The sequence below is a fragment of the Diplotaxodon limnothrissa genome, linkage group LG12, assembly GCF_057381915.1.
Source record: "Diplotaxodon limnothrissa isolate DT_005_m linkage group LG12, D_limnothrissa_male_GT1.1, whole genome shotgun sequence".
In the NCBI taxonomy this organism is placed as follows: domain Eukaryota; kingdom Metazoa; phylum Chordata; class Actinopteri; order Cichliformes; family Cichlidae; genus Diplotaxodon; species Diplotaxodon limnothrissa.
In genome coordinates, this window is record NC_140607.1 from 10,187,543 (window position 1) to 10,215,174 (window position 27,632).

At 42.1% G+C, this 27,632-nt stretch overlaps 1 protein-coding gene across 1 annotated transcript; it reads right to left on the reverse strand.

The window, feature by feature from the left end:
* Positions 1–981: 981 nt before the first annotated feature.
* Positions 982–27,405, reverse strand: ccdc180 (coiled-coil domain containing 180). The gene is made up of 37 exons (XM_085367919.1): positions 27,346–27,405; positions 23,720–23,817; positions 23,571–23,641; positions 22,982–23,091; positions 22,749–22,877; positions 22,443–22,553; positions 21,347–21,442; positions 21,103–21,266; positions 19,650–19,757; positions 19,429–19,508; positions 19,114–19,202; positions 18,854–18,973; positions 18,593–18,766; positions 17,461–17,576; positions 16,895–17,021; positions 16,663–16,723; positions 16,525–16,586; positions 16,198–16,379; positions 15,949–16,118; positions 14,551–14,731; positions 14,322–14,468; positions 14,103–14,247; positions 10,454–10,570; positions 10,297–10,374; positions 9,556–9,639; positions 9,227–9,381; positions 8,919–8,974; positions 5,707–5,758; positions 4,888–4,977; positions 4,744–4,810; positions 4,391–4,526; positions 3,087–3,247; positions 2,879–3,004; positions 2,704–2,800; positions 1,486–1,579; positions 1,216–1,327; positions 982–1,119 (listed from the first exon to the last, which is right to left on the reverse strand). The coding sequence occupies exons 1-37, from the start codon at positions 27,403–27,405 to the stop codon at positions 982–984; spliced, it is 4,164 nt and encodes a 1,387-aa protein (XP_085224045.1).
* Between the last annotated feature and the right edge of the window lie 227 nt (positions 27,406–27,632).

Sequence of the window (27,632 nt, forward strand, 5' to 3'; positions counted from 1 at the left end):
ACAAAAGTCAAGACAGCTCAACATAAATTGTATTGCACCATCAGTATCATGAAAATACATCTTCTGTAGAAATACCTTGTTGGGAGGAATAAGATCAAAATGTTCCCACACAGGGGAGGACATCCTCCTCTTCTTAGCTGGCTCCATTCTCTCCTGACTTTCCTCACTCTCATAAACCTCCATACGGTCTCCAAACTCTCACTAACCGCAACTCTCCATCAAACACCCACATTTTTGAATGAAGTCTGAGGGGTTTATATCGCTGTCATATCTCGCGGCAAAGTTCGAACCACTTCATGAACCAGTCACGTGGTACAGCCGGGCAGCGAGGCTTCGGACGTCATCATTTTCAGCTCCTCCCATAAATGAAGCAAGCCTCGATACGCGCTTCGCGGAAACGCCCCCTCCATTACTCGACACACGCTCCGAAGCCTCGATACAGAACGTCCCATCACTAGTTTTTATTGAACTGGCTGCATCTTAGTTTATAAATGACAGTAAGGAGCAAGCTCTGTTTGCCCAAGTGCAACATATTTTGAGCTAGTTTTCCTTTCTTTCTAAAGTTTAGTTTTGAGTTTTTATGTTAGTAAGTTTTTCATACGTAATTTTCTTTAGGTTAATAAAGATAACCTACATATCTTTAGGTTACTTTTAGTTAAGTATAAACAACCTTGGAAAAGGCACTAATATTTCTTAATTTCCTAGTGAGACAAGAATCACATTAGATGTTTCAAGTTAGTGCTTTGTCACATTCAGAGTAAAATGTGTTCAGGTGTCGACATATGTCTGGTTATGGGAAGGCTCTCATTCTGCTTCTCTTGCACGGCTGATGTAGGTGGTCAGATGTTCATGACTCTGCTGCTGGTAGAAAAAAACAACAACTGATGTCAGGAAGTTTTTCTTCTTCTCTGTTTTATTAACAAACATTAAATGCAGTAAATGTCATCACAGCCTACACCAAAAACTTTCAGTCAGCTGCTGCTATGTTGGCTTCTGTATCAGTTTCAGAGAGTGTATCTGTTGTCTCCAGTGTGTGTTCCAGCTCTGCTGTCCGCTCAGCTGTCTTCGTTTCATGTCGTCTGAGAGCAACAGTTCCAACTTGACCACTTGCTCAAACCGCTGACACACACACACACACACACAAACATTAATTACATGTGTCATTTTGTTTGTGTGTGTGTGTGTGTGTGTGTGTGTGTGTGTGTGTATACACACCTTCATAGCAGTGTTTCTTTGCTCCATAACAGTCACATGTCCTGGGGTCCACTTGGATGTAGCGATCGAAACTGTTGTTACCGTAGTATGAGAAGATGGCAGGTCACCTGTGCTGTTGGTTGTCATGTCCACACACACACACACACACACACACACACACACACACACACACACACACACACACACACTTTAAATTGACTATAGTTTCTTCTCTAGTCACAAACATCTGTACTGCCAGGGGTAACATGCAGGTCAGAGGTCAAAGGTTACCTATTTTCAGCGCTTGGTCTGCTTCCTGTTTCAGATGCTGCTTCTACAGTAACAGCACCACACGTCTGCTGTCGTGCTGTTGCTGTACCAGTTTCTATGGAAACAGGTTAAACATAAAAATTATTCAAAGTTGTTTTGGAAGTACTCATCTTGAAATGCATCTGGGAACTTATCTGGGCAGAAATTTTTAAGCACTATATAAATAAACTTTAATTTCATTGGTTACCCAGATATATAAAATGCACGTGGGAAATCACCATTCAGATGCTTTTAAATTTTAGTGACTTTATCCAGAAAGTATTCACTTCACTTGTTTCACATTTTGGAATGTAACAGCCTTTTCACCTCAAAATTCTACACACAATACCCCACAATCTTTGCTCAATACTTTGTTGAAGCAGCTTTGGCAGCAATTACAGTTTGAAGTCTTTTTTGAGTATGATGCTACAAGCATGGTACACATATTTTGGGGTAGCTACTCCAAATTTTCTTTGCAGAACCTCTCATGTTTCATCAGGTGGGATTTGAAGGATTGGTGCACATTTTCAGATCTCTCCAGAGATGTTCAATTGGGTTCAAGTCTGGTCTGTGGCTGAACAACTCAAGGACATTGACAGAGTGGTCCCAAAGCCAGAGAACTTTGTTTCTCATGGGCTGAGCATCCTTCATATGGTTTTTCAGCAAACTCCAGGCAGGCTGCCATGTGCATTTGACTGCTGAGTCACTTCTGTCAGCCCAGGGCTGATTGGTGGAGTGCTGCAGAAATGGTTGTACTCCTGGAAGGTTCTTGTCTCTCTACAGAGCAATGCTGGAGCTCTGGCAGAGCAATCATTATGTTCTTGGGCACCTGCCTGATGGATGCCATTTAAATCCGATCGCTCAGACAAACTTACATTTCCAAGGTCATTTTATTGGAATCATCAATAAACTCCAATAAAAAACTATTCAAAAACTTGACAACACTGCCATCTTTTTACATATGAGCCTAAGCGACTATTCCAAGGTCTGATGTCTTGGTGCTAATTACCACAGGGAAATTGCTATGTAGGCTCCATTACTTGCAGCACGTCAGGCAGGTGATCATCTATGATTTATAGCCTAACTGAACAGATGTTTATAATATGTCCATTACAGCTTAAGGTAAGCATCTCTGCACACACACACACACACATGCACACACACACAGCCATTATGATGGTACAAATGAGTAAAGGTTACCTGCAGGGCTAAAGAGGTCATTCATCTGATGGAGCAGCTTCTCTGTCAGAGAAGCCAGTGATGTAACAAACTCCTCCCCTCTGCCTCTCACACATTCCTGCATTCAATAATAAAATGCACACTCAAAGTGAGACTGCAGATTAGAAAGGTGTTATCTGGTGCCACTGTCACATACCTGCAGCTCAAGGTGTGCACTGGAGATAGTGCTGTGTAGCTGCTGCTGTCTCAGCTCTTCTCTGCTGTTCAGCATCTCCAGCTCATCCTCCCCGAGAGACGTTCGCAGCTGACCTATGTTCACACTCTGACAACCAGACACATAGAAACCAGTCAGCTTGCAGATCTTTACTGTCTGTATCAGAGCCTTCTGCATCACAGCTTCACACCTTCTCCTTCTCACTGGCTGCCAGAGTCTTCTCCAGTTTCTGTGTGAGTCTCGCCACTTCCTCTCTGAGCCCCGACCCATGCTGTCGCTCATGGTCACTGATCAAAACTGCAGGTGATAAAAGTAGCAGCTCCTCGAACACAGACAGCTGCTTCACCACATCTGACCCATAGACAGGTAGAGACAGACAGTGTGTATAAAATTTTTAGGTGCTTATTCTGTGTGACTGCTTTGAGATATTTGTATCTTTCTAAGATATATAAGTTCAGCCTGATGTTCCTGTTTGTATCTCTCATGTGTCTGTTCTAATTCTGTAGTTTTTGTTTTGGGACATGGGAAAAATATAGCTTTTAGAGATGGTGACATAGAACAGCTCAAACATGTGCATCATGAGCTGAAGGAGAGACTGAAAATGGCAAAAGTGAAATACAAAAAGGAATCTACAGCCCAACAACATCTGTGAGGTGTGGAGAGCAATCAACACCATCTCTGGCTACAGCAAAAACAAAAGACAGCCACTCCTGGGTGAAGTGGGTAGAGCTGATGAACTCAACCAGTTCTTCAATTGATTTTACTGTGTGGTCACACCTACATCCACTGCTGCTCCTCCATCACTTTCTCCTAATTCTTTTCAACACGTGGGCATCTTCAGTGCAACTCCTCCAATTGTGTGCTTCTCAACCACAGCTCCCACGTCTCCCTGCATCTCTAATATGGCAGCTATTTCCTATCTCACACCTGTTCTTCCACCATTGTCTGTCACAGAGACAAAGGTGGGATTGGAACTAGGAAGACTATGCTCTGGGAAGGTTGCTAGTCCAGATGTTGTGTCCAAAACCTGCCTATTCACTCCCCTCCACAGTTGCTTTCTCTGTATCAGGCAGCTTGCAATAAATAATTTAAACCTGGCAACTGTCGTTTTAGTCCACTCTTTGGGACTGGTTTAAGTTACACTCTAACCTGTTAAACTTTATCAGTTGTCATTTTACTGAGCATGTGCAAAAGGGTGTAACTATTGCACTGGAGTTCAGGGCAAATCTCATCCACTCCAGTGGTCCTGCCACTAAGGAGTTTTTAATTTACCTCACCCAAGGTTGCTGAGTTCAGAACGGAGAAAATCCAACTATGTATATAAAGGAAGGCTGGATATTTTCATCTAGCATCTGTTTGGACCAGATCTTCAAAGGACTGTTAGAGTTCAGATTAGGACAAGATTAAGGCCTCAGCCAGATTACAGTGTAAAATTATAGAAATGTTAGTCATCAAAAAGATGGACAGAAAATTGTTGTATTACTGAATGGGTACCATCTCTGCTGGTGTCCAGAAACCTGCTTGCCTGCTCGTGGTATCCCACCAGCTTCTGCTGCGTGTTCTCAATCCATTGGTCCAAGGAGTCAGGAAGAAGCTGGAAACAGCTTAGACGCTCACTGCGATAAAAGTCCTGATGGATGGACAAGCGAAAGGTTCGTGTTAGTTTGTGCAGGTTGAGGTCAATTTGAATTCAGTTTGGACCAATGATAACATCAAGTGAGATGATGTGGATCAGTGTGAAGTTAAAGTGGAACCTTAGCATCAGAAAATAATTTAATTATCGAGTGCTCTGTGGTTTTCAGGAAACTGTTAGGGATAGGATTTCCCCTCAGTCATGTTTATGTTACCTCAGCAAGCTGCAGGAGAATGTCATTGGCTTTCCACAACGCCAAATTAACTTTGGAGCTAAAAGACCTGAAATGCAGAAATATCATAATGGAACTAGAACATTCCATAAGCTACACATCAGATCTGAATCAGTTGGGACTCACTGTGCACTCTGATCTGGTTCGGGTCCAAAAATCTGGAACCTTCTCTCATGCCTGATATCAGTCCTGATAAACCTGGCGCCCCTCTTTACACTGAAATACAAACACAGGTTAAAAATAAAATAGGACAAACAAGTCATAGATTATCTATAACATATATCTATTAGTGGTTATTGTACTAAAAATGACCTTAATATGAATCCTCAAATTTGCCATTTTGTCTACAGCTAACCTTAAACCTCACATGACCATGTTTGAAGGAAGGGGACAGAACGGATCAGCTAACACCATTTGATTTGGGTAACCCTAACCCTACAATTCTTCTCCCTAGTCTTGGCAAACCCCATTTTCCTCTAAAAATAGGACATGTGTTAGTCAACTGTGGAATTCTGTTAGGGATATAGTATCCCTTACTCCATTATCCTAATGTACCAGATTATGAGATTTGTGACTTATGGAAATAGGTCTTGGCAATAAGAGAACAAAAAATAATTGTATTCGACACACTTCTAAAATATTTATATTATTCCAAAGAAGTTTAACTTTATTTTTCACCAAAACATAAGGTTAGGTTTCGGGGCAATATACTAGGATAATAATACTAGAAGTATTAGTGTATGACATTACAGTATGACAGTTAGAAAGACTTAGATAGTATTTAAAAATAATAAAAAATTATACAATCTGGGTGTAAGGTCATCAGTGATGATGACATATCAAGAAAGTAAAATGGCTGTCAGTGTTGTTATGTTTGCGACCATAAATAAAATGACATTGATGTTCAGATGAGTTGCAATGCATCATGTTTCTACATGTGTTTACCTCGGTGCATTGACAGAATCTTGTCTCTGCTGAAGCTGGATAGGATTCAGACCTGCAGAAACACAACATGCTGTCAGTCTGAACTGGGTTGGCTGTTAAACACCAAACGCATTGCAAAAAACCAACAACACGAAATTGAGAATTTTCCAGATCCAAACTTGCTGTATAACATATATACACACCGAACACATTTTGTGGAAAATTCCTCCTCAAAAAAACGCACTTTAAAAGAAAATAAGTTGACAGCAAGTCATGATGAGCTGGTTCTGACGTTTCTAAACAAGAAAAGTAAGAAACTGAGATTCTGGGTTCATCCAATTCTCACAAGTAGGCAGCATGACCTGGAGCAGCGTATAGCTGTATGTCTGAAGTAAAACAGAATTATTTTTCTATTTCCATCTCTCTAGTAGTCAGTACTGGTGTGCGTTTGAGCTATGAGGGCATTTGTTTCCAAATGCAGTCTGCGGTCAGATCTGTTTATTTGGGTCCAAAAAAATGAAGGTTGGTTTGAAAAAATAAATGCCAAAAATGTGTCCCAGTGAAATAACGCAGTCAGTGTGAACAGATGCACAAAGAATAGCTTTGTCTGAAAAATATTTAGAATGCACAAAATATTCATATTGATTTTATGCATTCAATGTGTGAAGCCCTTCAGTCACCAGTTAATCATCCAGGCTTAAGGGTATGTTAAGAAAGGCTGACACACAGACACACACCTTGTTTATATAGTCTTTGGTTACGCTGAACACACAAATGAAAAACTGTAATGCCAAAATACTTCATTTGAAAGTTTTCAGTTCGTGAAAGTTTTTTTTTTTACTAAGGATATGACTGAGTTTCAGTCAGGTTTCAGAGCTCATCACAGCACAGAAACAGCTTTAGTGAAGGTTACAAATGATCTTCTTATGGCCTCTGACAGTGGACTCATCTCTGTGCTTGTCCTGCTAGACCTTAGTGCAGCATTCGATACTGTTGACCATAATATCCTATTAGAGCGATTAGAACATGCTGTAGGTATTACAGGTACTGCGCAGCAGTGGTTTGTATCATATCTATCTAATAGACTTCAATTTGTGCATGTAAATGGAGAGTCCTCTTCACACACTGAGGTTAATTATGGAGTTCCACAGGGTTCAGTGCTAGGACCAATTCTGTTTACACTATACATGCTTCCCTTAGGCAGCATCATTAGAAGACATAGCATAAATTTTCACTGCTATGCAGATGACACCCAACTCTATCTATCTAGCAAGCCAGATAATACACACCAATTAGTTAAACTGCAGAAATGTCTTAAATGGTAAATGGCCTGTATTTGTATAGCGCTTTACACAACCAGTCATCCACCCATTCACACACTGGTTAAAGACATAAAGACCTGGATGGCCGCTAACTTTCTGCTTCTTAATTCAGATAAAACTGAGGTTATTGTACTCGGCCCTGAAAATCTTAGAAATATGGCATCTAACCAGATTCTTACTCTGGATGGCATTACCTTGGCCTCCAGTAACGCTGTGAGGAACCTTGGAGTCATTTTTGACCAGGACATGTCCTTCAACGCACATATTAAACAAATATGTAAGAATGCTTTCTTCCATTTGCGCAACATCTCTAAAGTTAGAAATATCCTGTCTCAGAGTGACGCTGAAAAACTAGTTCATGCATTTATTACTTCCAGGCTGGACTACTGCAATTCATTATTATCATGATGTCCTAAAAACTCACTGAAAAGCCTTCAGCTAATCCAAAATGCTGCAGCAAGAGTACTGACAGGGACTAGAAAGAGAGAGCATATTTCTCCTGTTTTGGCTTCCCTTTATTGGCTTCCTGTTAAATCCAGAATTGAATTCAAAATCCTGCTCCTCACATACAAGGTCTTAAATTATCAGGCCCCATCTTATCTTAATGACCTTGTAGTACCATATCACCCTATTAGAGCACTTCGCTCTCGCACTGCAGGCCTACTTGTTGTTCCTAGAGTATTTAAAAGTAGAATGGGAGGGAGAGCCTTCAGTTTTCAGGCCCCTCTTCTGTGGAACCAGCTTCCAGTTTGGATTCGGGAGACAGACACAATCTCTACTTTTAAGATTAGGCTTAAAACTTTCCTTTTTGCTAAAGCATATAGTTAGGGCTGGACCAGGTGACCCTGAATCCTCCCTTAGTTATGCTGCAATAGACATAGGCTGCCGGGGGGATTCCCATGATGCATTGAGTTTTTCCTTTCCAGTCACCTTTCTCACTCACTATGTGTTAATAGACCTCTCTGCATTGAATCATATCTGTTATTAACCTCTGTCTCTCTTCCACAGCATGTCTTTTATCCTGTCTTCCTTCTCTCACCCCAACCGGTCGCAGCAGATGGCCCCGCCCCTCCCTGAGCCTGGTTCTGCCGGAGGTTTCTTCCTGTTAAAAGGGTTTTTCCTCCCCACTGTCGCCAAAGTGCTTGCTCATAGGGAGTCATATGATTGTTGGGTTTTTCTCTGTATCTATGAAGCGCCTTGAGGCGACTTTTGTTGTGATTTGGCGCTATATAAATAAAATTGAATTGAATTGAAAGAAGGAGTTTGCATGTTCTCCCCGTGTTTGCGTGGGTTCCCTCCGGGTACTCCGGCTTCCTCCCACCATCCAAAGACATGCAGCTTGTGGGGATAGATTAATTGGATAATCTAAATTGTCACTAGGTGTGAATGTGCGAATGAATGTGAGTGCAAATGGTTGTCTGTCCCTGTGTGTTAGCCCTGCAACAGACTGGCGACCTGTCCAGGGTGTACCCCGCCCCTCGCCCTATGACAGCTGGGATAGGCTCCAGCGCCCCCCACAACCCTGAAAAGGATAAGCGGAAGCGGATGGATGGATGGATGGATGGATGGATGGATGGATGGATGGATGGATGAATTGAAAGAAATCCTGATCCTCACCATAAACCTACTCAGCCCAGCGAGGTCTGAGATAACCTGGTGAAAGCTAAAACCACTGTAAAAGTGCTCTACACAATAGAAGTTAAGGCAAATTCTATTGTAATGCTAGAATAAGTTAGCAATACAAGTTCAATCCTGTGACCAGTTTTTAAAAAGAAAAACAGTGAACTGCACTAAGCTGCCTACAGGTTGTATGAGTGGTGAAGTAGTTTATGTGCAACTCTCTGCAACACTACTGAGAAAAAAGACATATTTCCGTCAGAATGAAAAAGGAAACAAATGTTTGTACTTTACCAGAAGATATCCTTTGTCTCCGTTCTCTTTCCTTTGCTGGATCTTGGCAACTAATCCTGTATGTTTGGGTGTTGGACAGAAATAAGGGGGTGAAACATTTTTTGTCTGCATAATCAAAGAGTATCACACAACCAGCAGTAATCTTGTTCCTGCAGCAGCAGGATTATTAGTGCCTTCTATTAAAGTTGGAAGTTGTAATGTCTGAGTTCCGAGTTAGAATTTTCAACTGGAAGTTGGATTTTCAACTCTGAAAATTAGAGCAGCCCCATCAACCCAAAGTTAACTTAAATGGACCTCCACATATATACCTGTTCAAGGACCTGATGATCCCCACAACAGGATCATCAAGGGGGTCCATATTTGTTTTGTTTGGCTGCAGTAAACCAGGAGACAGGTTTAGCAGGACCTGCTTCCTGGATTTATGGTGACCTGACAAAGCAAGGCTTTCCTCCAGTGCAGAGTCCTGAACACAAAAATGAAAAATTAATCCACATGGAAAGAAAATAGACCGGGTCAAGACTGTCTGCAAAAGGCAGAAGAAAAATAGAAGATGAGGGCATAGACCCCATGCAGCCTAGAAAGAAGAGAAGCAGTGCAGAAAAACAAGGCAACAGGTGGTGGATAGGAAGTGACATACCAAACTCAAATCCAGGTACTGACAGCACTCCCTGAGTTCTTTATTGATTGATGACAGGAAGGAACAAACCTGATCTGGAGACAGCTGCATATAGAGAAAATATTCACGTTGGAGCTCTTGTTCTTTGGTATAAGTACTACAGTCCTCTGTACAGTAACTGAATAGGAGTAATAACAGTAGTCATTTGACCAGGGGTGAAAAAATAATGTTATGTTACTACTATAAGTATGGACACAGATTTTTTTTCTGTGGCTTTTGTTTAATTATGTGCAGTTTTGGTGGAGTTTGTACGTTCATTCTTGCCTCTTTTAAATCTACCAGTTTTCCCATTTTCCTGCTTTTATTCCTACCAGCCCTGTTCAATTAGCCAATGTTCATATTATATCTGGATTAGATCATCTCCATTGTCATCTTCTCAAACATGTCCTGACAGCATCCAGCAAACCTGCTTTTCAGAATTGTTTCCTGGAAGCTCTGACCACGTACACTGTGTTCTTTGCAGTTTCACCACAGCCCTCAAACTTGTGGAAATAAAAAAAATATAAGCTTCTGTTTCAGAGGTGCACAAAAAAATGACCACGAGTCTGAGATCACTCAAATTCATATCAGGTAAGCCTTTTGGTTTTAATTGGTCCTGTTCTTGGACATTTTTGATTACCTCTTGTATTTATGGGCCACTGTTCTTCCAGCTGCAATATAACTTTGTCACTGCACAGTCAAATCTCCCAGCTACCTTACTACCTGTGTGTCATCCAACATCTTCCTCAGGTCCTCCAGTCTTTTGCTGATAACAGTCTGCTGGTGGTTACTTCTGGCAGCCTGGACGGGCCCAACAGTATTAATAAACAACCAGCAAAGACGGAGAGAGACAAGCAGACAGAGAGAGAGAGATGGGCACCTCAGCTTTGATGTGAACTTGTGTGCTGGTGATCATTTTCTGGGCGTCCTCAATAAATTTCACCTCAGACTTCAAAAAGGACAGTTTCTCTTCCAAGGGAGCCGACACTTCTTTCACCTGCAAAATATCATTAGACTGTTTAATGTTGAACACCAGAACTACCTCTGGAGTCTCCACTAGTGTGCATAGAGTATTGCTACCATAAATATCATGTGAAAAAATTCAGTTTCTACCTGCCAGACATTTAGTGGTCTCACATATCATTCCACTTTAAAACTTATTACTATTACTACTTATCTCTCTAGTTGCTTGGACTTTTTCTATATTGTTCTATTAATTAATTAATTAATTAATTAATTAATAATTAAAGGTAAAGACCCAAGAATCTGCTTTGCTGACAACCAGATATAAACACATTATATTCACGATCTATACTGTATACACAGTGGGGCAAAAAAGTATTTAGTCAGCCACCGATTGTGCAAGTTCCCCCACTTAAAATGATGACAGAGGTCAGTAATTTGCACCAGAGGTACACTTTAACTGTGAGAGACAGAATGTGAAAAAAAAATCCATGAATCCACATGGTAGGATTTGTAAAGAATTTATTCGTAAATCAGGGTGGAAAATAAGTATTTGGTCACCTCAAACAAGGAAAATCTCTGGCTCTCACAGACCTGTAACGTCTTCTGTAAGAAGCTTTTCTGTCCCCCACTCGTTACCTGTATGAATGGCACCTGTTTGAACTCATCATCTGTATAAAAGACACCTGTCCACAGCCTCAAATAGTCAGACTCCAAACTCCGCCATGGCCAAGACCAAAGAGCTTTCGAAGGACACCAGGAAAAGTATTGTAGACCTGCACCAGACTGGGAGGAGTGAATCTACAATAGGCAAGCAGCTTGGTGTGAAAAAACCAACTGTGGGAGCAATCATCAGAAAATGGAAGACATACAAGACCACTGATAATCTCCCTCGATCTGGGGCTCCACGCAAGGTCTCATTCCGTGGGGTCAAAATGATCATGAGAACGGTGAGCAAAGATCCCAGAACCACACGGGGGGACCTGGTGAATGACCTGCAGAGAGCTGGGACCAAAGTAACAAAGGTCACCATCAGTAACACACTACAACGGCAGGGAATCAAATCCCGCAGTGCCAGACGTGTTCCGCTGCTGAAGCCAGTGCATGTCCAGGCCCGTCTGAAGTTTGCCAGAGAGCACATGGATGATACAGCAGAGGATTGGGAGAATGTCATGTGGTCAGATGAAACCAAAGTAGAACTTTTTGGTATAAACTCAACTCGTCGTGTTTGGAGGAAGAAGAATACTGAGTTGCATCCCAAGAACACCATACCTACTGTGAAGCATGGGGGTGGAAACATCATGCTATGGGGCTGTTTTTCTGCCAAGGGGACAGGACGACTGATCCGTGTTAAGGACAGAATGAATGGGGCCATGTATCGTGAGATTTTGAGCCAAAACCTCCTTCCATCAGTGAGAACTTTGAAGATGAAACGAGGCTGGGTCTTCCAACATGACAATGATCCAAAACACACCGCCCGGGCAACAAAGGTGTGGCTCCGTAAGAAGCATTTGAAAGTCCTGGAGTGGCCTAGCCAGTCTCCAGACCTCAACCCCATAGAAAATCTGTGGCGGGAGTTGAAAGTCCGTGTTGCTCGGCGACAGCCCCAAAACATCACTGCTCTCGAGAAGATCTGCATGGAGGAATGGGCCAAAATACCAGCTACTGTGTGTGCAAACCTGGTAAAGACCTATAGTAAACGTTTGACCTCTGTCATTGCCAACAAAGGTTATGTTACAAAGTATCGAGTTGTATTTTTGTTATTGACCAAATACTTATTTTCCACCCTGATTTACGAATAAATTCTTTACAAATCCTACCATGTGGATTCATGGATTTTTTTTCACATTCTGTCTCTCACAGTTGAAGTGTACCTCTGGTGCAAATTACTGGCCTCTGTCATCATTTGTATATAGTATTTGTATTTGTATTCTATTTTTATCTTATTGTATATTTATTTTATTTTATTCTACTGTATATAGTATTTTATTTTATTCTATTCTGTACAGTTGTGTACTGTATTTATTCTTATTGTATTCTAATTTTTGCCCCATAACTTTTGCACTGTCCACTCCTGCTGTGACAAAACAAATTTCCCACGTGTGGGACTAATAAAGGTTATCTTATCTTATCTTATCTTATTTTAGGTGGGGGAACTTGCACAATCGGTGGCTGACTAAATACTTTTTTGCCCCACTGTAAAAGATGTACACAGCGACCTGGACATTGACAATAGTGTAAGAAAGCAATATTGTTTTTCAGATTATTCCAAAAAACACCAATAAACACCAGATTATTGGACATAGGGCCTACAGTAGCATGTTCCTAGCTATCAAAGAGACTGGGTCCTTTCAATTTAGAGGAGTAGCAGCTCTACTCTGAGCCCCTCCCCGATGGCCCAACTCATCACCCTATCTCTAAGAGAGAGGCCAGCTACTCTTAGACAAGGCTCATTTCCGCCGCTTGTATCTGCAATCTTGTTCTTTCCGCCACTAACGAAAGCTGGTGACCATGGATGAGGGTAGGGACGTAGGTATACCAGTAAATTGACAGCTGTTGGCTTTATCAGGCCACCCCCTGATAAAGCCAACAGAACTGCATCATCTGCAAAAAGCAGAGATGAGATTCTGAGACCACTCAAGTCGAAGCCTTCCACCTGGTCCAGTGTTCTGCCCAGTCACATCCTTCCAGGTCTCACTGTCGTTGCCCACAAGTGTTGAAGTCTCTCAGTAAGACGACAGAGTCCCCAGGTGGACCTTCCTCAAGCATCCCGCCCAGGGACTCCAAAAACTGTCATTCGACACATAACCGCAGATCACAGTTATGACCTATTTCCCGACCCGAAGGCACAGGGAACAAACTCTAACGCCAACCAGGAAAAACTTGGATTGCTTTGGCTGTATGTTTTGTGTAATTTATACTTTTTGAATAGCTCTTTGTCTGGTCCCTCACCCAGGACCAATTTGTCATGGGGGCAAAAAGTCCACTGACAACATAGCCCCTGGAATCCCTGGGACACTGAGGGGCAAAAGCTGTTATAAAGGGGAAACTATACAAATAAAGAAAATGTGATTGTTGGTGCCTTTTGGAGGATTAAAGAATTATCTAAATAAAAGTTATCTAATATGTTTGTGCTTCACTTATGGTGAGTGATATTCTAGTATTGTCCCAGTGTGTTACTTTCCACTGTTTAGCTAATATGCTAATATGTGCGTCTGAGCATTGCCCCAGTACAGTTCATGTATGCAGTTTGCTTACTAAGCTTGTTACTGTTATCTACCTATCGAACATTCCACTTTCTTGTCCAAATATGGTAACTTCTGACCCCAACTGTTCTCAGTGAAAACACTAAGAATAAGGTTTCAAAATCCTGAGTCCACAATTAAATGGTGACCATATGGATCTTTTATATATAGTCTAGGTTTGATGTCATCATGGGGCCACCAGGCAAGAGAATTGGGATGGAAATAGGAATTTTGTCCAAAGAGCGACCAGGCTCTACTCGACCATTTTATGCAAACTGTGCTTTACAGAAGTAACAATTAACAGAGGATAATACATTGCACCTTCTGTAAGCTCCTGGATTCAAAAGCCTCAAGAGCAGAGTAGATGGACTCCTCAGTTGTGCTGATACGCTTAGTTTCCTCCCTCACCCTTCTCTGAAACATCTTTAGCTCCTGAGGTGCAAAATCTCCTCCTTCACTGAACAGCCTGCAGGAGGAAAACACACTCATCTGGTGATGATCACTTTGTTTTGCTGAAGAGTCTGCTGCAGCTGCCGTTACCTGAAGGAGCTGAGGAGTTGTGCTGTTTTGTTTCTGCCCTCCTCCATTCTTATCATGACTGTCTGTCTGAAGTTGGTCAGCCAGTCCTGCGTTTCTTTGATGTGTCCATGCAGACAGTCCTGCAGTGTGGTGCTAGCAGCCTCCCAACTGCAGAGAAACATACCTGTGGTCAGTGTCTCGGTCTCACTAAGCTGACAGTCACATAAAGGTGCAGATAGACAGTTTTTACTGTTGACTGCTGCTGGCTGTTTGGATGTTGGCCTCAATGTTGGACAAAGTGACCATAAGCTCCATGTTCTTTTTCTTTATGGAGGCCTGCAGGTCTTGCAATTCCATCCTACAGGAGGTCAACAGGTCCAACACACCCTCAAAGTGGGTGTCCACATGCTGTCTGTGGAGCTGTAGCTCAGCTACGCACAAAGACACAGTTTGGTTAAGAGGTGTTTTCATTATTAACCTGTCACTATATGCTTCTAGCTGCTTCTGTAAAAATAATATGGGAAGGACCACAGACTATTAATATAGATGGACATTGGTATTGGTAGTGACGTGCTAAGCAGATGCTACAGAAAGTGAATGACATTTTGTGACTTCAAGCATCTAACTTAACTGCTGGCAATGAGACGTATCCAGACAAGAGGTAATCTTTTCCCAAAGAAGCTGATTCTGAATACAATTTTGGATGTTGAACTTCCAGTGGGAGAAACAGTGGGTGGCTGTAGCTCAGGAGGTTGAGCAGGTCACCTACTGATCGGAAGGTTGGTGGTTCAATCCCTGGCTCCTCCAGTCTGCATGTCAAGTATCCTTGGGCAAGATACTAACCCCAAGTTGCTCTCCGATGCATCCATCAGGGTGAATGTAGTTAAAAAGCACTCAGTATAGAGAAAGTGTTTGGGTGAATGTGACATCTTGTCTAAAGTACTCCGGCTGGAGTAGAAAAGCACTATATAAGAATCAGTCCATTACCAATCAACTTTCTTACCTGGATTATTGAGCAGACAAGATAATCTTTTCTCAACTTCCACGCAAGCTACTAATGGGAGTGAAAGATATAATTGATTGAAATATGGCCTGGTATTAAATACTGTATGCTACAGGGTCACTTAGGCAACTGGAGCATTGAAGGACCACTAGCTGTTAGCTTCAAACAACTAGACTACTTCCAGGGTGGATGCAGTTTTAAACCTGTATTCTTTTCAGTGGCCAGCATGAGTGAGTCATTTAGTTGAAAAACAAAATCTTATACGAGGATAATAATAATTAACTGGCAAGGTCGGAAAACCTATTATGAGTTGCTTCAAAAAAAAATTTCACTGATGATTCTATAACTGCAGTTTTATTGTCGATTTATGTCAGTGGCTGTTAAAGTTAGACATTAGAGACATTTTAAAATCATTTCTGAGTGGCAGCACTTGCTTGTAAAAGGATTTGGTGTCTTTTAGCCTCATGCATTCAAGTCTGATTTCAAAACTTAAGATGTCAGTAGGAAAAACGTTGAAATCACTGTTTAAACCCATCTTTTATATCCATTCTGTGAATCATGATTACTAGCATGTGTTACAGCAAATTCTGTAACCTTTGACTAACTTTCACCAACATTTGTGCATTGTTTGTGTGTGTCTGTTACCCATGCGGGGCTCGTATATATGGGTCTTGATATGTCGGGGGCTCAGCTGCTGGAGTTGGAGCTCCTGCTCTGAGCGCACCGCCTCCTTCCTGTCTCTCATCATTGAAACCGCTAAACTGAGCACATTGTGGAAATGCTGCTCCAGGTGGTTCAAGAACAGAGTCCGGGACCTTGACACACAGACAGTCAGCCTTTGAGGTGGTGATCTTTCAACTGAGAGTGGAAATACAAGCGTGCGTGTGTGAGTACCTGCTCAGTGAGTCCAGGAGGAGGTCCACAGGAAATAAGCTCAGGTGTGTCTCCCACTCCAGGTTGACTGGCAGGTTGGGAGTGGAACATCTGAAGACAGGAGCTGAGTAGACCACATCTTTTGATGAGGTAAAGGTGACAGAGCTGCTGAAATCACAGATCTCCTTCAGGATGGACCCTGCCTGAAATGCACACACACACACACACACACACACACACACACACACACACACACACACACACACACACACACACACACACACACAACCATTGATATTTTCTGGATCAATCAGAAATTGATTATTGTTTATCATTAATTAGCATCACCTCAATTAGCCAATTTTGAGAGCTGTGTGAAGTTTCAGGACTTTCAATCTGCCAGCTGGTTTCTACACAAACAAATAAACATGTCAATACTAAATAAAACCAGTTTAAGTATCTGAGCATGAGTGTGAAAGAACAGACCCAGGTATGGGCTGGATCGGCCGCTAGATGGTTGGACAAGCTTTTCCAAATCCCCTGGACTCTGAGAAAAAAAGAGACATGACTTAAATTGATGATAACCTTTTTTAGAGGACAATGAGATGAAAAAGTCAGATGTGTTCAGATCGATGCAAACTATTTCAGGTTTCACTGTAATTGTGTTTCTGTGGTTACCGGCTACATGTAGTGAGTGAGGTCTGTCTGCTATGGTTACCGGTTGGTAGGTGTGACTCAGGTGGTAGAAGGAGCTGAGGTTCCTGCTGTAGGAGACAAGCTCCTCCAAACAGCACGACGGGTGAAGATTCAACAGGGTCCATTGATCAATGACAAATTGATTGCAACTGCACGCACGCACGCACGCACGCACGCACGCACACACACACACACACACACACACACACACACACACACACACACACACACACACACACACACACACTGAAAATTAGGACCTTTTATTCAAATTCACCTTTCTTCCTGCCCACACAACCTCTGTCCTTTTTACAGTTAAAGTTGTGGCTGTGTTCGCCTCCGGCCAATCAGACAAATGATCATGTTAAATAATCAGAGTTGGTCAGCTAAGCTTTGCGTTTTCATGATGTGATTGATTGTTCCCTGGGGAACTGTACAGACATTGCTTCCCTGCTATGGTCCAAGGCAAAATGTTAACAAACTGGGTGGGGATGTTGTGAATTTCAATATTTGTAATAAATTGGAGAGAAAATGAACTTTTATTTGGATTTTGCTTTGGGATTAGCCTTAGCTGGCACCCTGTAGTACCTGTGCTTAATCTGCTGCAAGTAACCGATAGTTTTGTCCAGAGATGTCTTCAGAGCATCCTCACTGCTCTCTTGACGGAGTCCTCCTAACAGGTCATCCATTTGCATCTTCCGTTTCTGATAGAATAAGAGCAAGCATGTTGGAAAAGGGAACCTGTCATGCTCTCTCTTGGGCAAAAGTGTGAAAACCACGTCGACCTGTGACGGTAACTTACCTGTATGTAATTTGTTAACATAAATCCTTTAAGGTGCTATTAAAAACTTTGCCCGCTTCCTGATTTCTTAGAGGTTTTTTTCTTCATATTTGTCACAATTACACGTTTCTGATCATCAAATAAATTCTTATATTAGACCAGTGGTTCCCAAACTTTTTTTACTTACTTTTTTGTTTACATGAGATGAATTGCAGAATGGCAGATTGAGAGAAAATACTGTAAATCTTACTATCTTCAGGTTTTACACTCTTACATATACACACGCAGTTACTGTCCCTCCATTTAGAAAGGCAGAGGCATCATGGTGGAATTATTTTACGTGTAGTTGTTTTTTTCCTGGGTAATAATATTCAACATTGCTATCAATACATTTTTCAAAAAATGCCTCTCTGTGCAAAATGGGTTCAAAAACATAAACAACTGTGGGATGCTGTTTGTCTGTAATTTGGACAGGGGGAGTAAATTATGGCAGGATCAGCCTGATATTATTTGTATCCCACTGTAACTTTACTGTATAAAGAGCTAACATGTCCAAAATGTCAGAAGTAGTTAGTTATCACAAGTTTGTGAACTAAAAATCAAGAATGTGGGATACTGTTTGTCCGTGATTTGGAGAGTCCGGCGCCTGCTCCTGACGCAGGGAAAACCAATTCTGCAGGGGAGACCTACCTTGGCACTTGTGCAGGTGAAGCCAAAGGGAAGATATGCTTCACCATATTTTCTAGTCTTTGGCTTGGAAGGAAGTTGGTTTAGAAACATATTTAGCGATGCCTCATCTCCTGCTTTGCGTTTGTGTGGGAGCCCCGTCGAAAACCTGTCCATTATGCTAGCAGTGTCCAAGCATTCTTTTTTTTTTACTACTTGATTGTGTTTGTTGTTTTTATTTGACTTACCTGCTTGTGTTTTATTGCAACTCACTTGTAAGTGCTGCTGCTGTGAGCATCTGAGATCATTCAGGTCTTGTTGTAGTTTTTCATCTCTCCTCTCTAATCTTTGGCAATGTGTCTCCCACAGCAATGCTGCTGCTCGCATGACAACAAATACACTTCTACTTAGACTGAAAGCATGACGGGCCACAGAGTCACTGCTCACCTGCAGACAGACAAGCAGAAAGCATGAACACGTGGATGCTCTGATACAGTGCACAGAAACAGTCTGAGGCAGGTTTACGTGACTGACATCTAAAGCGGCCAGCTGCTCTTCATCCTGACTCTGCTGTGCTCCAATCACTGTGAGAAGCTGTGAGTTGATGATGTCATTCACTTCCTCTTCTGACAATTCCAAAGATGAGAGGACTTCCTGTAGGATGACAGGTTAAAATTACAGGCCTGTATGCTGGAATGTAATCATTGCTACGATGATGTAGCTGCAGACAGCAGTCAGCTATTAACTAAAGGTATTTGAAAGCTGCTACATCAGAGCTAACCAAGCGCATTTACCTTACAGCGCTCCACCTCCGCCAGCCGATTCTGCCATGTCTGTTCAAAGCAGCAACGCAGCTGATGGAGAAGCTCAGTGTGGAAATGCTCTGAACACACAAATACAAACCTACATTTATCATCACCATAGTATAACTCAGACTTGTGCTTCTGCCAATTTACCACAAGCAGGATAACAGATGATTTGGATGACTTGGTAACATAGCTGCTTCATGAAGGTGATACAGTGATGTTTTCTGCTGTTCAAATAGTGATTTAAGTTTGTAAAGTGAAACTCATACTGTATCAGTAGTAGTGACTCCAGAGGACAGTTACCAATTTGCTGATTGACATCTGTTAGTTGGTCAAACCAATCAGACACCAAAGCTTTGGAGCAGGTGGGTGGGACCAGAGAGCTGAAACACAAAGAGAATATGTGACTTGACAAGAAGAACACGGGGTGAAAACAAAAGAAATTACACTGAAACTGGACTGACTGGATCTCCAGGCAATGAAAAGATTATGATTTATGTTTGTTTATTTTCACCTGATCTTACCTGATCTTGTTAATGATGTCACGGCGCCGTTCAGTCAGATCTTGCTGGGTTAGTTTTATCTGCTGAACTGAGGCCAGCTGCTGATCCTCATTCCTGCTGCAGAGACCTCTACGACACAAATACTACTGATTATCAGCCAGTTCAAAAACTTACCATGGTATACAATTTGGAGTGATGCCTGATCTTTCAGTTGTAGGACTGACTGTCACAGCAGTTCTGAAACTGACCACAAATATAGAAAAATATTAGGAAATAAAAGCCCTCCAACTTGTCCAGGGTCTGGGAGTTAAAAAATTAAAGCTGCAGACATTACCTCAATGTCAGTTTGAGATAGTGTCCTTGTTAGACAAATGTTAGGCAAATTGGTCCTTGGTGAGTGGCCAAATAAAGAGTGATTCAGTCAACACCTATGGACAGAAGAAAATCAAGGTACCAGTGTACCATGTAGGGTTGCCCAACCCTGTAGCCAGGCCTCCAGACAGAGCTGTAAGAAGAGTGTCCGGTGGTGAGGTTCACCTTTAGTTCTTAAAGGCTTTGGATGTTGTAGGGCTGTCTTGGTTGACATGCACCTGCAACACTGCGTGGAGATCTGGGGCCATGCCTATGGATCGGCAGACTGTGGTTGTGATTCCCATCTTTGAGACGGGGGACTGGAGGGTGTCCTCTAACTACGGGGGGATAATACTCATCAGCCTCTCTAGAAAGGTCTATGCCAGGGCACTGGAAAGGAAAGTTCATTCATTCGTCAATTCTCTGATACAGGAGGAACAATGTGGTTTTCATCCTGGACCCAGAACATACAACCAACTCTTTATCATCTTAAGGAGCTATGTGGGAGTTTGCCCAACCAATCTACATGGGTGAAGTGATCTGGGAACATTCCACTGTAAAGAGGCTGCAGGGCAGACTCAGGACACGCTGGAGAAATGATATCTCTGGATATAATGGATGGATGGATGAATGGATGGAATGGATGACAGTGTAAAGATAGTTATTTAAACATTTAACCCTGAAATGTCTCACAGTCTCTCAGTTTTCTTCATGATGAAATTACGGAAAATGTTCTGGTATCTGATTACCCAGACTGCCCTGTATTTATAATAAGTTAAATTTAATATTGTCAGCCACTTTTTGCCACCCCTTCTTTTTTGTTTTCGTTGCTTTGGTGACAATGCCTGTAGTCTAAATCCCAGTCCTCCCCTAACAGGAATTCTTGCTTTGCTGAGGAGAATCTTCGTGCCCTGCCATTATTGATATATTCTGTAGTTAATGACTTCTAGAGTCATAAGAGGAGTTATTTTGGATTACCAAACTCAGCAATTCCAATCTAATTCTCTTCTGACTTTGGGAAAATGAACAAAGTGGATTAGAGTGTTGAACAAGCTAATCCTGAATCTTTTAAGCTTCTGGCTTCTTTAACTCACATCAATGTATAACATGGTGCTCCACTCACCTGAACTGATCTACAATTCTGTGGACTCTTTTCCTTCTCCAGTGACTCAGACAGTCCTCCCAGTGCCGACGAAGGATCGACTCCTTATGTAGATTTTCCTCCTGGAGGAGCAGCAGCAGTCGGGCAATGCTGCGACGGTTTGCTAGCATAGACTGATTCAGCATCTGAGACAAACAGAGATATAGAAGTGCAATTTATCATTTTATGTAGGTTAGAGGTCAGATGAGAGGTCACAGTGACTTACTGTAGCTTCAGTGTGGATCAGCCTGTGGATGTCAGATGGATGCAGGAAACTGATCTGTTCCAACACACGGTAGTACTTCCTGATAATAGCTCTGATCTATGAGAAAAAGAAAAATACATTGACTGAACTGCTCTTTTTCTAGAATGATTATACAGCATGTACATCATTTAATGTCTTAAACAAACAGGAAGTGGTCCACAAGTTTGAATTTTGGTTTGGTTTTTCTCCACAGCTGCTCAGCAGTATACACACTGGCTGTTCTATTATTCTATCCACTTTGTGTACCAGTACCACTGAGGGCAAACCAGCCCCAGAGAATCAAACTACCACCACCATCAATGACAGCTGATAAAGTGTTCTTAGGATTGAAAGCCTCACTTTTACTACTCATCATGCTATCGTGGCCAAATAGTTCAATCTTTGTCTCTGACCATAAAACCTTTCTCTTGGGGACATTTGGCTACTCCACATGAGCAGCTGCAAATTTCAGCCAAGATTCAAAGCGTCTGTTAACGAGCAGGGCCTTCTTTCGTGATCAGCACTCTATTATTCCATGAAGATGTAAAACCCGGTTTTAAATCATTTTCCTCTTGTCTCAGGGTGATAGTTTGGGTCTTCTTCCAGACCTTGTTAAAGTCGTGGCACATCTGAACATTTGTTTGAACTGATCATCTTAATATGTGCTCCAATGACTCCAAGAGACCTTCCCAACTTGTGTAAATGTACAATTCATAGATCAACCACTTCTTTACAAGGCTGTAAATGTAGAACCTTCAGCAGCACTTATTAAAAGACTTAAGTGAGTCTATGTATATATTTAAGCTTGTATCCATACTTGTGTCAATGTTTGGATTAGTTAAAATCCAAAACAAATTTAAACTTGTGGACCCAATTTCTGTTTTTAAGACATCAAAGCTGTTGTATAGTCCTTCCACCATAGGAAAAAAATAGTTTAAAGAAATGTATTATGAAGATTTTAAGTATACTTCTGACCACAACTGTACAGTACTGCCCTCTATTGTTCAACCACTGACTGTGGGTGTCAAATGGTTTCTTTGGGTAAAATTTTAAAAGTGTCAGTGACGCTCAGTCTGACCTGGTCAGTACGTTGTTTTTCAGTTTCAGTCAGTTTGAGGTTAAGTTCTACGATAGTGGTCTTCTTCAGCTTCACGTCTTCCTCTACCTTCTTCCAAAGACCGTGGATCTCCTGCACACACATGAAATTAACACTCTCAAAACCAATCACATTTCTCCAGCCCATAAGATATTATTTTCACACTCCACCAACCACACCAAGTCTAATTATTCTGAAGGTTTGGCAATTTTTAAAAAAAATCACAAGCTTCATCAGGCTGCGGGTTTAAAACTGTATTTGATCTTCTAAACTTTATGTCATGTGTACCTGCATACTGACATCTTCCAGATCTTCCAGCTGATTCATTCTGACTTTCAGGGTGTCCAATCTGAGATCCACCTCCTGCAGACTGGACAATAGCTCCTGACTGATGGCCTTCACCTGAGTCTCACACGCCTGACACAATGACAGACAGTGGCCAATAATTTCACACAGAGTATGTATTGTGACACCACAGCATGTATTGCCCTCAGGTGCAGTGTAACTACGATGCATTGTACCTGAGACAGCTGGCTCAGGTCTGAATCCAGCTGTTTGAGAGCCTCTTGATGTTTTTGAATTTTTTTCTCTGTCAGACGTTCAATGATGTCAGAGCTGGGATGATCAACAACTAAAATAAAGAGAGAAGCTTCTGACTGTGATGTGAACATTGACATTTTAACTTAATGTTTCTGTTAGATTAGCTGATCTAGCTGCAAACATTCAGGTCTGAAAAATGAAGTGCCAAAAACCCCACCCTGTAGTCTCTCTTCCTGTCCAGAAACAATTAAATCCCAGCTTTATAGTAGTAAAAAGCTTTTTTAAATGTTACAAAAAATTGCTTTGCCCTCTGTGAATAGTAACCTGGGCCTGCTGGGGGCTCAGCTTTGGTTGTGTTAAGGAATGGTGGGCAATGAGACGCCATGCATTCTAAAAAAGGTAAAAACAACAAGTGAACACAAGTAAACCTAGATCCATTGTCCACCCTGTATGTAGCCATGACTGCACATGACTTGACAGCACAGTTTTGGGCGAGTGGCACCCCAGACCCACTTTAGCTACGACCCTGTTGTATTGCATGTCTGTTGTAGAAGTAAAAGCACCACTAACCCACGGCATCTGGAAGTCTGCCGACATCATCTATGACATCATCATCATTGTGTTCCGCCTGCTGCCTTCTACTAAAGGAAAAAACACAACATGTTTTGAGAGAGTGGATGCAGTACAGATATGTAACAGTGGTGTGTGTCTCTGTCCACCTGCTGGCTGTGCTGCAGTGTGTGTTGCTGTCCACAGCAGACAGACAATTTGTCCCGGTGTCTCTGCATCCGGCTAGAAGAGATCTGGACAGCTGAGCCTGAAACACATGAGAACAAGAAACAGCTCAGTCACTGCTGCAACAGAACATGTCAGCCCTCGTCAGACATCTTGAGTTCTGCTGATCAGTGAGCCCACGTTGTCAGTTTTACTCTTCAAGGAAGAAGGAAGGAAACAGTGAAGTGGTTCTGTATGAACACAGGAGGACGTGTGCACAGTCAGACTGTACACACCTCCTGCGCTCACAGTGCTCCTACTGCAGCATCAAATCCCACTGCTTGAGGCCTCTGTTTGTGATTTCTTACTGGGAAGGAGTCAGTAAGGTTTGTTTACCTCTGCTCCATGATTCAAAGTATGAAAGTGTCAGCTTTTTCTAAAACATGCTTAACCCTCATCAAATCAATGCATGCATGCAAAATCAGTAATTAATGCAACAAGCAGCACACTTCAATCGTTATGTTCATATCTTTTCTTTTTGCAGTCTGCAGTTCATGGGGCAGTTATCAATGGTCAATGGTAATTTTATTGTCCCCAATGGGAAATTGATTTGCAGTCTGTCCGTACACAGAGAGACAAAAACAAACAAACACCACAGCCCAAATTTTATCATCAACAAAGTGCAATGTGCAACGGCAACAAGCCTTATGGTTTAGTGTTGCTATGGCTGTAAATGTGTACTTCGGTGACTCCCAAATGCTCTGTGCTAATGAGAATTTCTTTTTCAAGTTTATGTATAATATTTAAAATGTAAAACTTAACCAGATATGGAGGGAAGAGTGAGTTCAATCTTCCCTCCATATCTGGTTCAGGCAGGCAGCTGGAGCTCTGCAGCATCATTCACCAGTGTTGGTCAAGTTACTTTGAAAAAAGTAATCAGTAACTAATTACTGATTACTTCCCCCCCAAAAAAGTAATCCCATTACTTCGGTGATTACTTATTTTCAAAAGTAATTCGTTACTTAGTTACTAGTTACTTTTTAAAAACATGATTTACAACCAGAATAGGTGATAAAGCAATAGATCTTTCAGCCCTATTCTACTTTCTGCATAATCCATCATGTAAAATATAATCAAATGGAAAAAGTCTCTTTTTACATTTTTTTTATTAGTTTTAATCTTTTAACTTTATGCCAATTCTGAACAAATATGGTATAAAGAAATCTTTAGAGTTTTACCAATGGAAAGACTGAGTGCAAATTAAGTGCCAATGAAGATATTTTTTTGGATATATGGCGCCCGCTATTGGATTACTTACCTGATGATCTGAAGAAAACCATAGTGAGAGGGGCAGCCCCACTCCAATGGCGGGTTGAGTTTGTCAGGACAAATGTGTAAATGACTGGTAGACCGAATTATATATATTGTATTAGTTTTTCGTTTACATGTCTCAGACTGCTTATTGTGTTTGTTTTTTTGTTTTGTTTTTTCTCTCTGTTGTTGTTGTGGTAATTGTTTTTGTCTTTTGTTGTCTTTTTTGTTTGTTTGTTTTTTGTATAAAGGAAAAAGTAAATAAAGATATGATGAAGAAAGAAAACCTGGATGGCCTCAAATTTTCTTACCTTCAACGAGGATAAAACTGAGGTAATTGTTTTTGGACCAAGCTGTAATTTCAATGCCCCAGATTTGGAATTATGTAACCTAACATGTGCTAACATGTTCTTGGATAGCATACTTACATTCAAGAAACAAATTAATTCAGTTGTCCAGCGGTCCTTTTTTAAATTAAGGCTCCGATCCAAAGTGAGATCTTTTTTATCCTTTAGAAACTTGGAACGAGCAATTCATGCGTTTGTTTTATCTCAAAACATTAAGGCCAGGGCTGCCCTTTGTCTCCGGTTCTGTTCATAATTTTTATGGACAGGATTTCTAGGCGCAGCCAAGTGGCGGAGGGCTTTCGCTTTGGTGGCCTCAGAATCTCATCTCTGCTTTTTGCAGATGATGTGGTTCTGTTGGCTTCATCGGGTGGGGGCCTCCAGCTCGCACTGGAACGGTTCGCAGCCGAGTGTGAAGCAGCGGGAATGAGGATCAGCACCTCCAAATCTGAGGCCATGGTTCTCAGCCGGAAAAGGGTGGAGTGCCCACTCCGGGTCGGGGATGAGTTCCTGCCCCAAGTGGAGGAGTTCAAGTATCTCGGGGTCTTGTTCGCGAGTGATGGGAGAAGGGAGCCGGAGATCGACAGACGGATTGGGGCTGCAGCTGCAGTAATGCGGACGCTGCACCGGTCCGTCGTGGTGAAGAGGGAGCTGAGTGTAAAAGCGAAGCTCTCAATTTACCGGTCGATCTACGTCCCTACCCTCACCTATGGCCACGAGCTGTGGGTAGTGATCGAAAGAACGAGATCGCGGATACGAGCGGCAGAAATGAGCTTCCTCCGAAGGGTGGCTGGCCTCTCCCTTAGAGATAGGGTGAGAAGTTCGGCCATCCGGGAGGGGCTCGGAGTAGAGCAGCTGCAGCTCCACATCGAAAGGAGCCAGCTGAGGTGGTTCGGGCATCTGACAAGGATGCCCCCCTGGGCGAGGTGTTCCAGGCATGTCCCACCGGGAGGAGGCCCCGGGAGAGATTATATCTCTCGGCTGGCCTGGGAACGCCTTGGTATTCCCCCGGATAAGCTGGAGGAGGTGGCTGGGGAGAGGGAGGTCTGGGCCTCTTTGCTTAGGCTGCTGCCCCCGCGACCCAGCCTCGGATAAAGCGGATGAGGATGGATGGATGGATGGATGGGTTTTATCTCAATTGGATTACTGCAATTCACTATACTGTATGTGGGTGTCAGTCAGTCCAGCTTGGCCCGGCTCCAACTTGTACAGAATGCTGCAGCTCGCCTTTTGACTCGTGTGAAGAAACACCAACATATTACTCCGGTGCTTGCTTCCCTTCATTGGCTTCCAGTACGTTTTAGAATTAAATTCAAAATCTTACTTTCGACTTATAAAGTGCTAAATGGCCAGGCACCGGACTTTTTGTCTGACCTATGTAATGTTCTTATTCCTCTATGAATAAAACATCAAGAATTGCTCCTGGTGCTAGCTTCAGCTAGCTGTTTATTATTCTTTCTACCACGATAACTTCTTCTTCTACTCTGTATATCTTATTGATTCCAGAGCGCCCCCTGTGGGTAGCTTCAACAATAGCAACTATTATTACAACCTATTGCAGCTTTATACGCCCTCTAGTGCCCTTCGATCAAGCCATCACCTGCTCCTTACCTTACATAAGTCTAGGATGGTTCATAGAGGAGATCGGGCACCGATTGTGGCACCGAAAATGTGGGATGATCTACCTCTCCACATTAGAAAGGCCCCAACTGTTACTCTTTTTAAATCGCATCTTAAAACATTTTTTTTTTACTCTGGCTTTCGAAACTGTATGAGAGTTACCAATTATTTTATCCTAATTTTCTTTTAATTTTCTTACCTGTTGTTGTTGTTGTTGTTAATGTCATTGTTTAATTGTTATTTTGTACAGCACTTTGGTCAACTCCCTGTTGTTTTTAAATGTGCTTTATAAATAAATAAATGAAAATGAAATCTCTTTGTTGCGGCGTTCAGGTAAAGTGTGACCTCAAACCCACCTGAGCGTCGAACAGCTGCCGGTAAACTTCCCCGCTCGGAACCGCGGTGCTCTCACACATGACGATGAGGCTTGCTGCAATCTTCAGTCCAGGCTGACAGTAACACTGTTTAATAACCTTTCTTTCTGTTGTCACACACACTAAACCATGTACCTGCTCGGGCTGAGCGTTTTTCCCGTCACCATGACAATGTAACTTGGACGAAAGCTGTGTGGCGTTCAGGGTCAACGGGAAAAATGTGCCTTCTGTTTGCAGTTCCAAGAAATCAAACTTTTCTTACATTTTTA